Consider the following 19,896-nt stretch of genomic DNA (forward strand, 5'->3'; position numbering starts at 1 on the left):
GGCTACAAGGCTCTATATCAATCTGAAAGAATTCCAATTTTTCCGAATCAGTTGGTGGTGTCCAGGTACGGGAAAATATAATGCAAAAATAATGGGTAAAATAATTAGAAAGGAAAATACAATGTAGAATTTTTCAATTAGGCTTTCCACACCTAGTTTACATTTATATGATACTTCAGGCAGATATCAATGTACTACCTGAGGGTGAACAGTGGTCAGGCAAAGGTTGTACTAAAATATGGAAAAAAAAAAGGAATTAAAAACTTCACACATTATAAGCTAAGTGTCCAGTAACCAACAGGAAACATTTATCTTTCTTGTTCAGTGGCCTCAAACTTTAGTGTAGTTCCGTATAAGGTAAACTAATGGATTGGGACGATTCTCAGCAGTGGTTTTTTTTGCAGTTAGAAAAATGAATCACTGCACCATTTCCTGTCATTTTCTCCTGTCTCTTCCTCATTCTTTCTCTCCACATACTCTCCTCTTCCTCCAGCACGCTCCACTTTTCCTCCTCTCCCATCTCTCACTCTGTCTTTTAAAAAGCCTGCGCTTCTTTTCAACCCCTCATTCCTCCCCTCCAGTGCCTCTTCTCTTCTCACTCTCCCATCTCTCTCATTCAGCTTTCCTTCTTCTGCTCTGCCATCAAATCCAACAGTCTGATTAACATTGTCTGGGCTTTCAACATCCCTGTCAGACTTGCAGGCATCTGCAGCACACGCACCACCCCCACTCACCACCCACCCAAATCCCACCCAACAGCTAAGCATCGCACGTCAGCACGCACGCACGCACAGCACCACACACACACACACAGCACCAACACACACACATCACACACACCACACACACACACACACACACATGCACACAACACAGGCCGACACACCAGCAACACATTCATACAACTCATGCAACATCCACGTCCTCGGTCAGAAAGGGTAGAAGAAAAAAAGGAAGAAAAACAAAAATGGCAACCGGAATTCCGCCAGATCCTCCCTTTTAACTGCATTTACCATACCCTTTTGTGTGTCAGTGTGTGTGTGTGTGGTGTCCTTACACACAGTGAAGATGAAAGGAGCAATAAGCATCTTAAATTATTAGCGAGCCAACAAGCTTTCATGTCCTAGTGTGCTGCTGAAAATGCCTTAAGTAATGGCAGTTGAAGAGAAGAAAAAGGGATAAAGACAGTATAATACAGACATGCAAGAGAGATGAGATGGAGAACAGATGAGAGGGAGAATGGTGTGTGTGTACTGTGTGTGCTGTGTGTCGTGTGTGGTGTGTGATAAATAAAACAATGGCTCTAACAAGCTCCCCTGAGACCTTGCGGCCATAAAATGACTCACATTCACGAATCATCATATCCCGTATCTTTCCTCTTTAAGCTCGTATTTCCTTCATAATAAGACATTGATACATACGGATTTAGTTCTTCATCAAACTTCATATCCCACCTTCCAGTTATTGTAATCAAAGATCTGCTATTGATTATTTTCAACCTAGTGCCAGGAACTTCCCGCCATGCTCACCGCTGCCCGCCCATGCCAGACAGGCTACGTGCTCAGTCAGTATAGTGTTTAGTATGTTGTTTTTTTTGTTTTTTTTGCCTGATAAGGATTTATTGGCTCAAGCACCAATGAAATCATCTCACATGTGTGGAAGCGCAGTGCTGCAGCATGCTGAAAGCCTCTTTCAAAGTCATTTGTTCTCCGCTCCTCTCCTCCTCCCAGATTTGCCTGGAATCAGTTCCCACTTTCACCATCTCATCGCGCAACAAAAACATGTAATAAACAGCAACAGACGTAAGGCAAGAAAACAAAATACTTTAGTGAGAGGCTTGCCAAACACACAATAATCCAACTGACAGCAACAAAAGCTTTGCAACAACTCCAGAGGCCAAATAGTGATGATTGTTTGCATTGGTCTAACGTTTTGTAATACCATAATTTCACCTGTTTGTTATAAATGGCATTCCCTGCCATTTGGACACTTTTGTTAAAAAGGGACAAATACATTTGAGGCTCTCGCATTGCAAATACACATTTACAATTGTAGGGGATATGAGTCGTGCTGTGTTAAAATTACGCTCTCTGTGTGTGAGTGTGTCTGTTGAATGGGCATCATGGCTTTACTTTATGCAAGTATTAAACAACTCAACTTGTCAAGAAACCCACACTGTGGCTTTAAGTAAGCTTGTGAATCCCAAGCATAGTCCTCTCCTCCCCTCGTCTCCTTCCTGCCTCCTTACCAGTCCCCCCCCCACCCCCCACCCTCTATTCAGACTATTTAAAGAGTCATATCTCTAGTATATGGGTTAATATATGTGCTTAAATTCAAACAGGAGGCAAATAAAAAGGCCTGTCTTCATAGAGTCGCATTAACAAACTGAATAGTCACCACCAATGCTGATTGAGGAGAAAACGTTTTGCTAAGGTAGATTTCATTGGAGTCATCAATGCTGTTTTGTGTGGGACGGAGCCACCACTATGAAGGTGTTAGTGTGAGTGAGTGTGTGTGTGTGTGTGGTGTGTGTGTGTGTGTGTGTGTGTGTGTGTAAGGGGGGGGGGGGGGGGGGTAAGTTGGCTTCACAAGAAGAATGGGAGTGAACTTTTTTTGTGGAAGACTTGTAAACTCAATAGAGCTTTTGGAGGGCCACTCAATGATGAGTCAAAATGAGGTGGGACTTGAAATAGTGGGGGTGATGGAGTGAGACACACACACAAAATGCTACCTCTTTCTCTCACGCACACACACACACTGAAGCTCCATGTGACAAGCCTCTGGGCCACTCGATATGTTGTAGGTTTAAATAGCAACAAGGGCGATGTGAAGTAGGGAGAGTGGTGGGGGGGGGGGGGGGGGGGGGGGGGGGGGGGGGGGGCAGGAACTAGAACTAGCAATATGCAAAAAGAGTGTAGAAGCAAAAGGATGTAAATACAGGGTTGTGTTTGGACTGACACAGCAGTACACCACATCACCACACACCCAGACAGATCTTCTACTCCCTTTCCTTTCTTCCTTGCCCACTAACCCCTGCTTTTGTGTGCTGTCTAAAATTGATGTGTTGGTCTATGTGTGTGTGTGTGTGTGTGTGTGTGTGTGCGTCTGTTTGTGTGCCAAGCCTACAGAATGCACAGAACCTCACACAGTTTACACCCCAGTGGAGACCATTACTGATTCTCCACCAGACACACAGGGAAGACATAGTCTGAGAGAGACACGGGAAAGGAGGCAAAAGTGTAGAGGAGAGGGAGGTGGGGAGAGGGAATCAGAAAAAAGGGATGAGAGAAAGAGAGAGTTAGTGACAGACTGGCAGACTGATACACAGACACACACAGATGGGAAGATAAATGAACAGATATCCTGGCAGCCCTACACAATACAAAGAGAAAAGGAAAGGGAACATCAGGGCAAACGTCAGTACTCTTCCTCCCTGCGACTTTCTCTCCCTCGTTCCTCTTTCACTGTCAAAGGATCGACCAAAGATGGCCTCAGCTTTAGTGCAATCTGATGTAACTCGCCAGAAACAGAGTCTCAATACTGCATATCAAACACACTCATACCCCAGTCATCAAACCGAAGAAAGAGCCTCTGTGAAATCTGTCCAAAATGTGTCAGACTTTAAGCTGGACAGTTAGTGTATCGAACAAACTCCAGTCCGTGTAAGCCTTTAATTAAGGGTATACTGACGGCCATGTATTCATCAGTGAATGTATAAAGAAGAGAAGAGAAGAGAAGAGAAGAGAAGAGAAGAGAAGAGAAGAGAAGAGAAGAGAAGAGAAGAGAAGAGAAGAGAAGAGAAGAGAAGAGAAGCAAGACAGCTATAGAAATAGGAAGCTCACAAGACAAGGTGGAGGGAGGAAGGATGGATGAAGAGAAAGGAGGAGGTGGCTGAAAGAGATATAAAGGAGAAGAGGAGGAAAGAAGTGGACCAGCTTGTGTGGAAGTGCAATGGGCCACAATAGGCGCTCCACTGGGCTGCACTCAACTGCACTCTGCCTCCTGGTCACACACTGCCTCTGTGTGTGTGTATGTGTGTGTGTGCACACAACGGCTGCATGTGAGCAACAACTCTGGAGGAAGGGAGGTTACATATGGGCTTGGCCTTTGTGTGTGTGTGTTGATGGAAGTGAGAAAAAGAAGGGGCTGCAGAAAGACAGCAAGTGAAAGCAAGCGCAGTCGAAACGGTGCAATCAGCGGAGAGAAAAAAAGGAAAGCGAGTGAGAGACTCCCTGTGTGTGCGGCAGGTCCCCAGCCATCTGGACACTCTCTTCCCCTCCTCCCCCCTCGCTCTCCTCCCCCCTCCTTTTCCTCTCCTCTCCTCTGCCGACTGGTGTGCTATTCATGGCGGACCCATTTCACCTTTCAGTGTGTTACGCCTGCTCGCCACAATACATGCTAATGAGGTAGAACAAATGACTTTTTTGCTGTGGGTGCCTTCATGTGTGCGGGCCTGTGTGTGTGTGTGTGTGTGTGTGTGTGTGTGTGTGTGTGTGTGTGTGTGCGTGCGTGCGTGCGAGTGGGTGGATGGGTTGCTGAATTCTTCCAATCTCAGCTGCTTGCTACCAAACCAGTCGGTTAACTGCCGTAAGAGTTGTTAATGGTTATGCAGAAACCATTTTTTTCCTCACCTGAAGGCACAAAATAGCAGCAGATTACTCACACGTGATCGGATGTGTCTGCACACAGATGCTGGAAACAGTAAACTCTCAATATAGCCAACAACCCTTTTTACACAGAGTCTTGGGAACTTTATTTTAATTCCCCCCGCCCCCCACTGCGCCTCGAGGATCAACAGCAAATAAACCATATGATCATGATAGGCCTCTATGCCATTTCATTCCAGCTTGGGCAACCTCAACCAGTCCTATAAATCCTCACTCACGGCCACCTAGCATTTATCCGGCACTGAGTGACTTGGCCCAGTTCCAATCTGATCTGCTCACCGATGATAAAGTGGAGAGGTTGCTGTCAGTGGAGACAGAGGAGGGGAGAGAGTGCACATTTCCAGTTCCCTGTAACACGGATGACGCGAGATGAATGGAGCGCTTGATTTGTTGCAACAGTACACGAGACAGCACAACTGGCATCGGCAAGAGAAGTGGCGACAGGGAGAAAAAAAAAAGAAGAAGAAGAAAAAGGAAAAAAAAATCAAAAAACGTAGCAAGGAAGAAAAGGGGAGTGCTGGGGTGTTGAAAGACTGAGGCGCAAGATAGAAGCCGGAGAGAAGAGAGGGAAGCAGAAGGAGACATTTGAGAAGAAGAGATGCGAAACAAGAAAACAAGGGGAAAGAAAAATGTGTGGCAATACGGACAGAATGACATACAGTTTGTCAAAATCAACTCCCCTTCAAGTCTGTCTTGAGAAGGGGCTGCTCCTCTCTTCTCTCTGCATCACTAGGTGGCGCTAACGATACATCTGTACACCTGCCAACCCCCCCCCCCCCCCCCCCCCCCCCCCCCCCCCCCCTTTCTCTCTCTCTCTCTCTTCCCATAGTGAATCGCTGTGACAGCCAGGCTTGGCAGTCGTAATTAACCGAGTGCACTAGCTAGTGTAGCGCTCCACACTGAGCCACACCACAGTGAGCCTGGAGTCTCAAAGGGGAGAAACTCAAAGAGAGGTGCAGAGTGGACTGAAGTCACACTTGGAGCTGCCACAGGGAACTGGGGTTGTGGCTGTGAGTGTGTGATGAATTAAATGTGTGTGTGTGTGTGTGTGTGTGTACCTTCAAAACCAGAGGACACCCTGTGCAGACATCCAAGGTACACATGCAGGCACTGAATTGTGTTTTCATCACATTTGACAACTCAGTGACAAAGACACTAAGTGTGCCGACTGCGAGTTGTTCTTAAGGGTGGGGAAAAGAAAGGGACTTTTCAAGGCCACTCATCTCAGTATCGTTGTCCTCACTATGTCTAATTATTGCTGCTTGGCTGCTGATGAAGTCAGTATTGGGCCATAAGGTACCAAATGATCCTAAAAAATACTGCTGTCCACACTTGTTAGTGTGAAATGAAAAGTCATTTTAAAGACTCTAAAAAGTTGTTAAAAAGCCTGATGGATGACTCCCTGCACACCTTCACATTATCTGTTTCATATCATGAAAAATGTCTGCCATGGCTCTGTATGTAAATGTACCTGCTTCTGAGTCTCTCCTCAGAATCCTGACTCAAAGGAAAGCCATTTGTTTTAGGACATTTACTACATGTAAAACACACATTTGTCCTGCAACAGCTGTGGAACAAATTGTGTTATTAAGTTATTTTAACACCCAAGGCATCCAATAAAACTGCTCTATTCTCCTTATCAAAGTCACAGTTGTCTCAAAATGCGGGAAGCAACTTACATAGCTATAACTGTTTCCACACAAATAGCCCTAAAATCAGTTTCACAGCAGTTATGATGGACAAATGGAAACGGTGCCACAGTTCCTTTAACTAGTACAGCAACAGGAACCAGGCCATTCCTGGCTCCCCTCCCGGCCCCCGGGGCCCAGGGCCCAGCCCAACTCGCCACACAATGGGCCGGCAGAATGAGAGGAACCACCGGCCATCCAGAGATAGCCCTGCTGGTCAGGAACCAGAAGGAACCTGGGAGGGAGGGGGGGATGGGAGCTGAGAGGATGGGAACCCAGGGAGCAAGGGAGAGCAGAAGGGTGGGGATGGTTGGCTGGTCGGGGTCAGGATGTGTGTGAAGGGGACAGTGTTTGTGTGTGTTTGTGTGGAAGACAGTATTGCCCTGTTGAGATAAATGTCTTGTTCCCATGCAAAACACGCCATGACTTGCACACAATGCACACAAAGCAGCACGCACACACATTATAGACTCAGTCACTAGTTCTCTCTCTCTCCAGGTCCAGGATGTTTTTACTTGTTTTCAAGTAATTAAAGCTGGAACAGCAATTGTGGGATGGAAGGCGGATGGGGGACAGTTGATGGAGCAGGGAAGGGGGGGTGAGAGGGAGCCGGTGGGACCGGTGGCCCTGGACCTGACCCCATCGTCCTGGCTCCTGCCCTTGGTAAGCGGACTGTCCTATCTGTCTTCCTCAGACACCGCCTGGGGCAGTCAAACCAGAGCAGCAGTTGTGTATTTACTGATGGGAGTCAAACCATGGAGACAAACACTGAAACACTGGAAGAAGTGGATTAAGTCAGAGGGAGAGAGAGGTCTGAATGTGGCCCTGGTCTTCCTCGCCAGACCTTCTGCTCTGTTTTGGGGGGTCTCCAGCGAAAGACACATACATACACACACACGCAGTGCCCACTGTTTCCATGACAACAAGAGCAGCAGATATGCTCTCCCAGCTGTCAAAGGACACACGCATGTGCACATATATGCACATGCAAATATACACATGCCGTGCAGAGATAGGTGAGTGCTAAAGTGCAATTTTTAGCACTTCCTCTGCTACTGGAGTGACGGAGAGAGAAAAGGAAGCGGAAAGATAAAGAGACGATGGCAGACAGCAGAAAGGAAAGAGAGAAAAGGGAGAGAAAGCAGGATTGGCTAACTCAGACTGTTGAATTTAAAAATGTATTTTTACACAGACTATGGATTTTATTGCCAGCAATGATTGCAGTGACTAATACCTCTTTCAATATACCTATGTGACTATCATACGACTACATCGACTAGAAAAAATATGAACCCTTTTCTCTATAACCCGTGTTCTTCACCTTTCTCGCCATGGGTCTGGCTGGTAAAATAAAACACTGTGTCTTTGCATCTTCCTCTGGCACTGGGGCACCGTTACTGCTGCTCTCAGACGTTACAGAGAGAGACGGACAGGGACCGTCTGACCTTTCCTAAATCAAAACCACTCAGCAACATCGGAACTGATGGAGGGATGTCAGAGTGTGTATGTGGATATGTGTATTTTGTGCGGGAATTATTTGTGTACTTTGTATGTCTATTCTTTCACTGAAGAACCACATGATTCAGTTCTGTATTAGAAGATACATTCAGGGAAATTTCAGGTTTCTGTAAATTAACTATTTTAAGATCTGGAAATTCATGAATGTAAATTTCTTACACTGTCACATTCATACTGCAAACCAGATTCCAATTTGCAGGGTGTGAATAAAAACGCTGGCACATTTTAAATGAAAAGAAGCAATAAATTAAAAATTGGTGCACCCAAAAAAACTGCACGCCTCTCTATCCATCTTCATGAAACAAGGCAGCCTCACACTGACACTCATCTGAAACACAAGAAGTTCTATTAGCTGCAGGCTATTTATTTCACATTTTATTATAATTTTACAAGCTTTCTTCCACATACCATGAATACAGCATTTTTCCCGACCTCTTAATTCCCACTTGCACTATAATTTTCTATTACAGTAGAGCAGCTATATATAGTGTATAGTGTGGCTCGCATGTAGCTGTGGTTAAGGGTTGTTGAGTGAACTCCTTGACATGGACTAGTTAAATATAGGTTGACTGATTTCATATGTTATTTTTCCCCAAATGCTGAAAAGCTTCCAGCGTAGAAGCCGTTTAGCTGCCTGAAAGAGAGACAGAGACTCTCAAAAACACATTAGAGGTCTGAAAGCTGAAGCTTGCATCCGAGCTCAGCAATTTGAAAACTCATAAATGTTGTTTAACATCTTGTACGGGGTTATTTCTTTCTTTCCCTCTCTCCCTGTTGTCTGTCACTACCTCCATCTCCCTCTCCCTCCCTCTGTGGCTCCTGGCGTCTATCTCCAGCGGTTTAGAGTCGCTCACAAATGTGTCCCACTTGCTTTTCCTCTCCGTTTCCCACTTACTCTATTTTCAGGGTCTTGTTCTCCAACTGGCGCAGGCAAACAGGCTTACATCAGAGCCGCAACCTCACTCACCCTGCCTAATAACCTGGCTTTCATTCTAAAACACAAGAATCCCATTTTTGGATTGTTCCCACTGGTCTGACTAAGCCCTGGTACCTACAGTCTGACAGCCTGTGCTCTCAACACATACAAGTGTTTAGTCCAAAAGAATTATGTCGAATCACTAGCTGACTAGCTAATTCAAAACTAATGTCCTGATTATTACAAGGAAATCTTTATTCAGTATATCAAACATACAGATGTTTCTGAGCCAAAAAAGTAGATGAGTTTAGTTTTTGTTCCAGCAATGACTTTGACAAAGTCTGCACCTGATTTCCTCGCATGATGGATATCTTGTTTTGGTACAAAATCTTCATCTCTTTCCTATCTCGTCTCCCCATTTCACCTTGCTGCACCTCTCTCCTTGTCACCTTTTCTCTTTCTCTCTCTCTCCCCAATTTCCACTTTTGTCTCCCCACCCCCCTTTTGTAATCACAATCTAATCCTTTGCAATCAATTCCCCATGAAGATACCACCCGCCCCTAACACACACACACACACACACACACACACGCTCACGCTCAAATACACATTCAACACAGTGAGCAAACAGAGGTCTGCTCAACACAAAAGCAGCCATCACCAGGCTCAATCCTCATCCCAACACACTACTACCTGCACAGAGATTTTTGGCAACCTTGTAGCTGCATCAGTGCTTGTACACACAAACTTAAAATAGCGGCATATTCAAACAATTAAATGTGTGTGTTTTGGAGTTGCACTGAATTATTAAAACCGAGTATATTTAGCTACAAGTGTAATCCATTTTATATGGTAATGGTTAATAAACATGGGCTCAGTCTAAACACACACATGCGCTTGAACCAGTGTATTTGTGCGTCCTCCACCTCTCATCAGCTGGTGACTCGGTCTTGTTATTGTCCTACCAGGCAAAAGCCCGGGGCAGTGCACGACTAATGCATTAGTGTCTTTGGCAGTAAGGGGCATCTGTCATGTGTGGGCACATGTTTTTGTGTGATTGTGTCTTGTAGCCTTGGGCAAAGTGGGAAAACCAAAGACCCTTGTTTTATGCAAATGCAGCGACCGTGCGGGGGATGCGGTCCATGCTGGGGTCTTCAAATGTTTTTGACGTTGTACTTTAGTGTTAATTTTCATTTCTTAAAATTCTATGAGACTACGTCTCAAAGAATTGTGCAACAGTAAAAACACTTATTTAATAGAACACAATTGGCAGTAACAATGAGCTCAGCGTGCTTTTGTTAAGCAGCTAAATGATAGAAAGTAGGACAAGGCTATGTGGTTGAGTTTGTGCATACAAGAAGATTTCTGTGAATTTATGTTACTGTAATATGTTGCGCCACATAATCCTCAAATACTGCTTCCCCCATCAAATACACACCACTGACATACACCACCTTACATGACACCCTCACAGCTCCCTCTGCATTCCTTCATTTTAGATTGACAAGTCTGCCATATGGCGCCATGCTGCGTGTCTTTGTCTGAATATTCAACTTCTTACTGTCTGTGAGCATGCGAGAGAGCGATTCGGTGAGCGCACACCTGTGTATCCGTTTGTAGATGACGTGTGTGTGTGTGTGTGTGTGTGTGTGTGTGTGTGTGTGTACACAGGCCTGTAGCTCAGGCCTGTGTGTGAGATGGTTAAATTTGCAAACTTGAAGTTGCAGCTGCGCCACAATACGCGATCCCTGCGCAGCTGTGAATTATACGTGGACGATTTAATACAGCCAAAGAGGAAATAGCAAATTATGGTCTTGGTTTTGCTGCGCTGTTCAAGTGTGCAGCAAGAAATGTTTGTGTGCATTTATTCCCAAATAAACCCGTCTTCCTCCTGCAAGTGAATTGATGCGACACGTCTCTGATTCTACCACCCTGAGCAGCAGCTTTATGCTCTTCACTCCTAAATGGGTAGTCGAGGTGCAGACAGAGACCCAAGGGTCCTACTCAAATGCTTAAGGGGAAGAGGCTTTCCTCTCACTAAAGCATCCTCAAACTAACATCTAGGCAGTAATTTGTCCTCTCACAGGGGAGGCATAAAAACCAGAACCCCAAATTCTTTGCAGTTATGGAAAAAATGAAGAGAGAACGAAAAAAGCCAAAATACTTTATCTCCCCCTCTAACTGAAAGTTATTACATTTTCTGAATGGTATGACTTTCTAATGGTTAGCATATGTGAATATGTGTGCACAGAGAGAGAGCAGTAGTTGAGGATAAGTTAATAGCACAAGCAGAGGGGGAACTGCGAACCCTTGGCTTATAAAGGATACTTGTTTCCCTGCTGCACCGAAAACCAGATGTTGATAAAGAGACATAAGGGGGAGGAGAGAAGACAGATGGGTAAGAAATTACCGTCACTTGGGCCAAACATCTTGAAACATCTGCAAAAAAATTTCGGACCTTACAAGGGGAGATGGATTTATGCTCTCTCCTGGATTTTTATTGCTCCGTGAGAGCCCTTCTCCCTCCTCTGCTCTGCGCCTACTCTCAGTGTAACCAGGACTAAAGAGTTTTTACCGCAATCTGGAGCTGTTTAAATCCTGGAAAAAAAAGCTTGGATTCTTCCACAAATGGCTTTATCATGTAGAGAAGACAAACACGTCCGTACACTGTAGGAGCCATAAAACTTCAGAGTGTGCCGCGATATCAAGTCCGCACAAGTTCACCACCACGCCGACTAACCTGATATGAAACACCATAAATGTCAAGGTACATTGCAATACAGACACCAATGTGTGTAGACATCATGCACATGTGGGACCGAAAACATCCTTTATATCATATTTCTAAAAGTGGAGTTTGGTTACTATGGAGACACATCATCTATGCTACTATGAAACGCACAGCTGAGGATGACATGTCCATATGGTGAGAGTACAACAGAGGGAAAGAACAGATGCTTTGATGAAAGGGCTGTCAATCGCAAATCCATAAGAGCAGCTGGGGTCATGAATGTATATCAGATGACACAACATACAGAGAGAGACATATAGATCTTTGATAGATAGATAGATAGATAGATAGATAGATAGATAGATAGATAGATAGATAGATAGATAGATAGATAGATAGATGTAGAATTTGATGAATCATACTGCACTCCATCTCTCCCACTTCCAAGGTTTTCACTCTGTAACACACACACACACACACACACACACACACACACACACACACAAAGGCCCGCCGGTACACACACACACACACACACAAGCGCGTACACACACACACACACACATCTGAGGAGAGGCAGCTCTTGAGATCTCTATCTATTCATCGATACACAGCTCCAGCCTCACACCTAATCCCCGTGTCCAACTGAATTACAGCAGCTTTCTTTACTTAACCACAATTTTCAGCCAGAAAACCAGGACTTTTTTTTATCCCCTTCAAGAAAAAACCCAGTGAGTGTGATTATTCTGAGCATAATGTTCTTTTTTTTTGGAGGTGGTCATGCCATCAAATATCATTTTTGTTGAGATAAAATGGTCTGTAATTTTGTTCCCGGCGAACACTGTATTGACTATGAGCATACAAACACTTAGCGGGGTGGCTAGCAACAATTCAGGCTATTGCAGGTTGGATGGGGATGAAGGAGGGGGGAGGGGGGTACTGGGGACAGGATGGACAACAAGTTAAACAAAATGGGGCTTTTACTTGGCCCCATTTTGGGAAAATGGACCAGCTCCTTCCATTTCTTTATGTAACCCCCACTGTCTCCGCTGCCACTCTCCTCTTTCTCTTTGAACCAATTTCTAAAATGGCCCTTCCTTGAAATAACTGACACTCTGCGTTTATCACTTGAGGCACCTGCTGTCGGTTTGACAACAAGACAATCGGACGGAGCATGCGACCGTCGTTCCATTGTCCTATCTCCCTGTTTGTCTGTGACACTAACCGACAACAGCTGGAAGCCCTCTCCTCCTACAATACCCATCATGCAAGTCAAATTCAACCACAAAAGAGAAGGGCCTCATTTATTTGGCTGCAGCGGTGTGGTTTAAACCAGCAAAGAGAGGAAACAATGATTTGGTTGTGTCTGCTGATGTTAGATAAAAGGCTTGGAGCAACTAGTGCAACAGTGGAAATGTCTGCTCTGCAGTTGTTGACTGTATTCTATTATGAATATTAGAGAGACACATCTTAAACGCAGATGTGTGTTGGCTGTTTGCACTTACTCACACATACACACGCACGGGTGTAGACATTCACAATATGTGAACACACGCATCTCCACACACACACACACACACACACACACACACACACACTCACACACACACACACAGACTCCTACATCCCCATCTCTTCTCCTCTCTCTGGCTGTAATTGACTGAACACGTCAATACTCGGAGGGAAAAAAACAGAGACACACACACACACACACACACACACACACACACACACACACACACACACACACACACACACTCACACACACACACACAGACTCCTACATCCCCATCTCTTCTCCTCTCTCTGGCTGTAATTGACTGAACACGTCAATACTCGGAGGGAAAAAAACAGAGGGTCCACTGTCTGCATCTATTGATCCGCGCTTCTCTCTTTCTCTCTCTCCCTGTCTGCTGATCTTAATTACACTTCTTTTTACCAGGCTAGCCGAGGCTCCACTCCAGTGGCTGCCCTTTTCATAAAGTGTACCGTCCAAATCCATACATCAAAATTAATGTGAGAGAACGGAGCTGTAAATCAAATATCGAGGGTATCCAAGCTGATAAGCCGGGATGGTGATCGTAAATTATGCCATTGAAAAAAAAAAAAAGAGAGAAAGAAAAGAAAAAAAGGACAGAAACAGAAGGGCAGGAAGAGAATTATTTTCACATGCTCCTGCAGGTCAACGTTAACAATGTAGGATTTTTATGCAGTAAGCAACCTGGGCTTAGGTGATTAAAACCGCTAAAGCGTGACGGGGCTGAGGTGAGTTTCTCCCCACCCTCGCTCTCCCTCTTTCTCATCTACTTCCTCTTTCTTTGTGTCTCTCTTTGTCAATTTGTCTGATTTTCTGCCTGCCTGTTTGTTTGTTTTAAGAGCTGTCGGTCTGAGCCCACCCCTCCACCTCTCTCCCTCTGTGTCTCTCTCTCTCACACAGACAGACAGACAAACACACACACGCACACACACACACACACAAGGACAAAAACGACTTTTATGGGCAGGTTTTATGGACTGGTAGCAAAGCAAGCTGGTCTATTCTTCAACAATTGTCCTCTCGTGAACTGGGGAGAAAAAAAAAAAAAGGCTCCTAATCGCACAGTTTCACAGCTCATACTCCCCATCAATCAAACCTGTCTGTGTGTCCTCAGCATTTGTGTGTGTGTGTGTGTGTGTGTGTGTGTGGTCCCACCTTCCATCATCCCAAACCTCTGCTGAATCACAAAACAAAAGCTATTAGAGATGGCAAGTGCAATAATCTCTTTCCACACTCGCCCGCACGTGTACACACTTTTCATACCAACCTTAACAAAAGACATGTAAAAACACACATAAACATACACAACCACATTCCCTCTACCACCCCTGAATTCCTGTCCCTTCCACTGTCTAGTCTTTAAATGTAAATTGCGTGACAGGTGAGTATCGAGGAGGTGAGCGATAACGGGTAACATCTTCACTCGGCCACATTATCGCCGGTCCACATCACTGAGAAGCTCCCATTCAATATCGTTACCTTTGGCGGAGAGCGGGGAGAAATACACTTTTGTGTGTGTGTCTCCTTTTGTATTCTTTAGACATACTGTATAGACACCTGCATGTGCGCTTACACTCGCACACAAACACACACAGTCAGAGAATCACATCCAGTGGCTTATCTTTTGGAATAAGAAAAGGGGGCTTGTCAGGATGGCACATTGTATGTATGTGTGTTTGTGCGTGTGTCTGTGTGCGCCTGTGTGTGTGTGTGTGTGTGAGAGAGGGGAAGGCAATGTGCATTAGGGCGATTACAATATCAGCCGACTCCAGATGGAGGCAGGAAAATAAACAGTGGGAAAGAGAGAGAGAGAAAGAGAGAGCGAGGGGACAGACATCATGAGAAGGAGCCTAAGAGAGAGATTCTGTGTGTGTATGTGTGTGTGTGTGTGTGTGTGTGTGTGTGTGTGTGTGGCAGTCTGCCTGTGTGCGATACAGTTAGAGAAAGTGAAGTTAATTAGCAACTCAATCCCAGTCTATATACAGAGGACTGAGAGGACAGTGTGTGTGTTTATGTTGCCCCGCAAATGTCTATCTGTGTGTGTGTTTTAGCCTGAGAACCAGGAACAGTGGTACACACTGTTAGCCGTACACCTGGACAGCTGAAGGTCTACACTACCCAGCTCTCTGTCTTTAATGACACAGCTGAAGAAGAAGGAAGAAGAAAAAGTTGGACTGCGGTCGAAATCAGGAACTGAAGTTCTATCTATATGATTTTCCATTTGTTTCCTAAATGACTTGAAGTGTAAAAACCTGTGAAGAATTTACTGCATCTATGAAACATGATGAATTGTCAGCCTCTGCCCTATTGGCCTCTTCTTCAGTTGCCCTATAAGTCTCATGTTATCTGGAGTAAAAACACGAACAAGGCCAATAAAATCAGTTTGTAGTGCTCACTGTTGACTTTGACATTAAATAAGGCCCCTGTAAAGGCCAACTCACAGCTACAATAAAGCAAAGCCCTCTTGCTTTTGTGAGCAGGGGAGAGCGTGCACTAATGTGCATACACAACACACTCGCACACAAAAATGCATAGCCTACACTGAGACGCGCGCACACACACACCTGCAAGTCCTTTTATACCACTGCTGCTCTTTCATGGGTGATGAAATTCAATAAGCAGTGAGGAGAACTGCCCTCTCGCTGATAACCATCAATGGGTCTATCGATCTACAAGGGCACGTGTGTATATGATTGTGCATGCGCGCGCACGCGCACACACACACACACACACACACTCCAATTTCATCTATAATTCACTCTGGGACTTGGTAACAGACGGCTCTGAATAATCAGAAGAGATCTATACATCTTGAAGGAGTGCATGGAACAGTGGGTTTAGTATCTAATTCTACAGCTGACATTTGGCCTCTGACTCTGAAATGAAACCTGTACGTATTTCAAAACACCCCGCAATCTTTATCTTCATACATATTACAGTTCAGTTACTGACACTGATGTGTTCTGAATGATTCATATTGGAAGTTTTACAAAGGCAACAGCAACAAAACCTCCAGACTGGACTCAACTACAGGACACTGTAGTTATGTTTCCATAAGCCGACTCACTCAGAAAGCATTTATACTATACAGCAAAGCCAGTGAGGGCTGCAACGGATTTTTTTCATTCTCAAATAATCTGCTAACTAATTGTGTTTAGTAAATGTTAAAAAAATAAGGAAAATTAAAGATTGTGCTAGTATCTAAAATGATACGACCAACCTGCCAGACAAAAGATATAGCGAGCATACTCAAACAATACAGGGCAACATGGTGCATGATCCAATACCAAGCCATCTGAATAAAAAGGCTTCTGGTGGGAGAGTAGTTTATATAAATGCAGCTGATACCGGGGGCTTCAAGGTGTAGCTGGCATATCAACTCTGTTGAGTCATCATCGCTTATTCACCATAAAGCAAACCTGGACCACATCCAAACGTCTGTGTGTCATACTTAAAAGAAACGCTTTGTAATTACATCACAGCTCCGGAGCCTCACTGTGTCTCTGTGCTGACGGGGAAATCAGCTGAAATAATAGTAATTTATTGTTTGAGGCTGTGATCTAAATTCTGTGTTTGGATGCAATATAAACCACTAGAAAGCTATTAGCTGTGGTTAGCATCAAAAAGCACTAAAGGGAAAAATGCAGATAATCAAAGCAAAGTGACTTTGTGTGTGTGTGTGTGTGTCATCCATACACCACATTAGTGTGTGCTGATGACACACAGTGTTTTCAACCTGCCAGCTAGGGATATGTAGTGTCTCTGTGTGTCTCCGTGCCTCTCTGTGTGTGCGTGTGCGTGTGTGCGTGTGTGTGTGTGAAGGCGAGAATAAAATGGCTGCCATCATTTTTGCAAGGCCACGTCCGTGTCTGCGAGCAGCAGTCTGATGCATTTGACCCTATATCCTGATTAAGATGGGGAGGGAGGGGGGGGGGGGGGGGGTGGACAGGTGTGAGGCAGGCTGGTGGCTGGGCAGATGGCCCCGGGAAGTGCTACTAGCTGATGCTGCAGAGCCTGAACCACAGTTAGCAGCTAACGTTAATACAAGCCTGTTTATTTATACAGTGTGCACAGTCGTGCACGTGTATGCAGCGACACACATACACACATGGTGGTAACCTGCAAACAGCACTTATCATTTACTCTCCCCTCATCACCAGCTTTGTTTACCTTTCATTTACTCTCTCTCTCTCTCTCTCTCTCTCTCTCTCTCTCTCACTTTATCTCTGTAAACACACACTCCAGGTAATGGTCTTTTCAGTCAAGTCACTACTTTAATGGAAGTCCCAGTGGTTAAAGAATGGAAGAAAACAACAGACAACACACCAATTTGAATAGTATGACCACTGCAGTAAATAATAATTAATAATGACAATTAATACTGACAATAAAAAAAGATTGAATCTCCATATGGATAACTTAAATTAATCATGTATATGGACTACATATGCATCATGACAGCTCAATAAAAATACTTGGACTCACAGAAAACAAGATTTTCTCATTCTGAAATACTGATATAAACTGTGTTCTTGTTAATACACAACACAGACTGTTCAAAAACAGCTCTATTCCTTTTCATCTACATTTAACTAAGCAAAGACTACATCAGCAGTGGGTCAAGCTTTTAAAAGGGAGTTAACAATCACCCTCTTGGATGCCTTCAAAGCTTTGCATGGGACTACTTGGCATGCGTAAAAAATAAATAAATAAATAAAAAAGTCCAAAGCCCAGTGGGTTTCCAGGAGATATTTCCCTCCTTCTCTAATCCGAGCCGTGAGAACAGCCGGGCATCAACAGCAGGTTGTGTCCCAGCAGCCTCCCTCCCTAACCCGCATGTCTGCTCTTTTCCCTGTCGGGGGAAAAGATTCCCACTTCAGCCCGAACCCTTTAATTTCAAGCCTACGCCACTCCATTAAAAAAAGAATCTTGCTTCTTTTTTCTGCGCTTTCGGGTTATGTGATGATGACAAAGTCGCAGCGGGTGGAGATGGAAACTTCACATGGATTTGAGAAGATGCGTTTGACAGTTGCAACAGAGCTCTTGGAGGATGTTTTCAAATGCAAACTCTGAAATGCAAAGTCTCTCTAAATGCTTTCCAGGACGCCCGAGAGGAGAGGAGAGGAGAGGAGAGGAGAGGAGAGAAAACACAGAGGGAAGACAGAGTCGCTGCATCCAGAAATCTTTCCACCAAAACTGCGAACATCAACAACCACTCTTTCTTGGAAAAGAACGATTAATGACTAGATATTTGGTCGTTTCTTTTAGAAAACTGGCGAAAATCTGTCATCAGATGTGGGATTATTCTAGCTTATTCTGGCAGTGAAATTCACCTTGTGTTGTTTTAGTTTTCGATTTAACAACCGTGCAGACTCTCAGCTTTCTCCCTGTGGCCACAAATATTGTCTATTCCGTGCTGAGGAGGGCGAAACACACGCCTCGCTTTCAAACCTCAGAAAGCCTACAGTCTTGGGTGTCCACTGCTTTTCCTGGGGTTTATCAGATATGTGAAAGGTTCTCGACAAGAATTTAATAAAAAAAAATAAAAAAATAAAAAGTGTCACCAAATTGATCCCTTACTTTTGAGCGGGCCTGTTGCCAGAGAAAACAACTCTCCTCTGGGGAATCAAGCTTGTGATGTGATTGGTCTGCTTTTTTTTTTTTTTTTTTTATGGAGACAGGGACGGCTGCAAGTTCATGTCCCTATTTCAACAAACTGACCCACTCATTGTTCTTTTGATTTCACAGAGATGAATGGATTATTGGTGTTAAATGGTTTTCTCAGGGGTCGTTTTGAACAAAATGCGTGTTAATTCAGCAAAGTTACGATATCTACAACTTCAAATTCTTCAATGGTAGTAAATCCATTTAAAAATCTAATCTCACTGCTCATTTCCCATTAGTATGAAACGTGTTTGTAACCCTGACACTGTTACACAGCACAGGCGCGAATCGCTTCTGCAATAGGTTTGTCATTTCATAAAATAAAACATACTTCTCTAGGCTACATATTTCAAGAAATCCTATGATATTTGGCACCACACATTCTGCCTACTTTACGTTCAAATGCACGAAACAAAGCACAAATCAAAAATGTCAAATTCTGTTATGGGTCAACATGTTTTTGTTTTGTTTTTTTCTTAATTTGGCGCACACATGTTTGTATGAGGGTACAAGACACTACAGCCAAGGCGTAACTGGGGAAAATACAAGCAATGGGCTATTGAAAGACAGAGCTCTACTTACACTGAAAAGAGGCAGAAATTCCCACCATGCGGTACGTTGGTTTGAGAGGGCTAAATAATTTCCAGTCCCTTTTGACTCCGCGCAAGGTCCCTTCGATGATCCGCTTGAATCGGCAAGACGAAAGCTACAGAGTCCGGCCAGCTCTCAGGGGCTCTAGCGGTATCGGTACTTCCAGCAGCTCAGAAATGTGGTTCAAACTCCGACAAAAGAATAAGGGCAGCTCGCGGCTTGCAGTGAACGGTCAGTCACTGAGGATATGCAGGATGGGAGAGCCGGGAGTCTTGTAAAAAAAAGCACAGAGGCAGAGAAGGAGGAGAGATGAGAAATAGATGGAGAGGAAGGATGCAGTAGTGCGCTGGGCACCCGTCTGATATATATATATATATATATATAAATATATATATATATATGTATGTATATATATATGTATATATATATATATATATATGTTTTTTTTTTCTTTTACTCGTCTTCTCACTTTCCTCCAGAATCCTTTAAACGTCGAGTCGCACGAGATTGTAGAGATTGTTTGGAGAAAAATTCATGCACACACCCTCGGTCTCGGGGCTCCCTGTTTTCTGCTTCTCCGTCGG

The 19,896-nt window shown here is 44.3% G+C and overlaps 1 protein-coding gene across 4 annotated transcripts in view; it reads right to left on the bottom strand.

Annotated features, from left to right (window-relative positions):
* runx1t1 (RUNX1 translocation partner 1) overlaps positions 1-19,648 on the bottom strand; it is a 59,251-nt gene extending 39,603 nt beyond the window's left edge. For all 4 annotated transcript variants that reach the window (XM_022747116.1, XM_022747114.1, XM_022747115.1 and 1 more), the window contains exon 1: positions 19,304-19,648. In XM_022747116.1, coding sequence (XP_022602837.1) covers positions 19,304-19,331 — 28 coding nt within the window. In that variant the 5' untranslated portion in view covers positions 19,332-19,648. The remainder of the gene's footprint in view (positions 1-19,303) is intronic.
* Positions 19,649-19,896: the final 248 nt, after the last annotated feature.

Source organism: Seriola dumerili, unplaced genomic scaffold (genome assembly GCF_002260705.1).
Source record: "Seriola dumerili isolate Sdu_G_001 unplaced genomic scaffold, Sdu_1.0 BDQW01000110.1, whole genome shotgun sequence".
In the NCBI taxonomy this organism is placed as follows: Eukaryota; Metazoa; Chordata; class Actinopteri; order Carangiformes; family Carangidae; genus Seriola; species Seriola dumerili.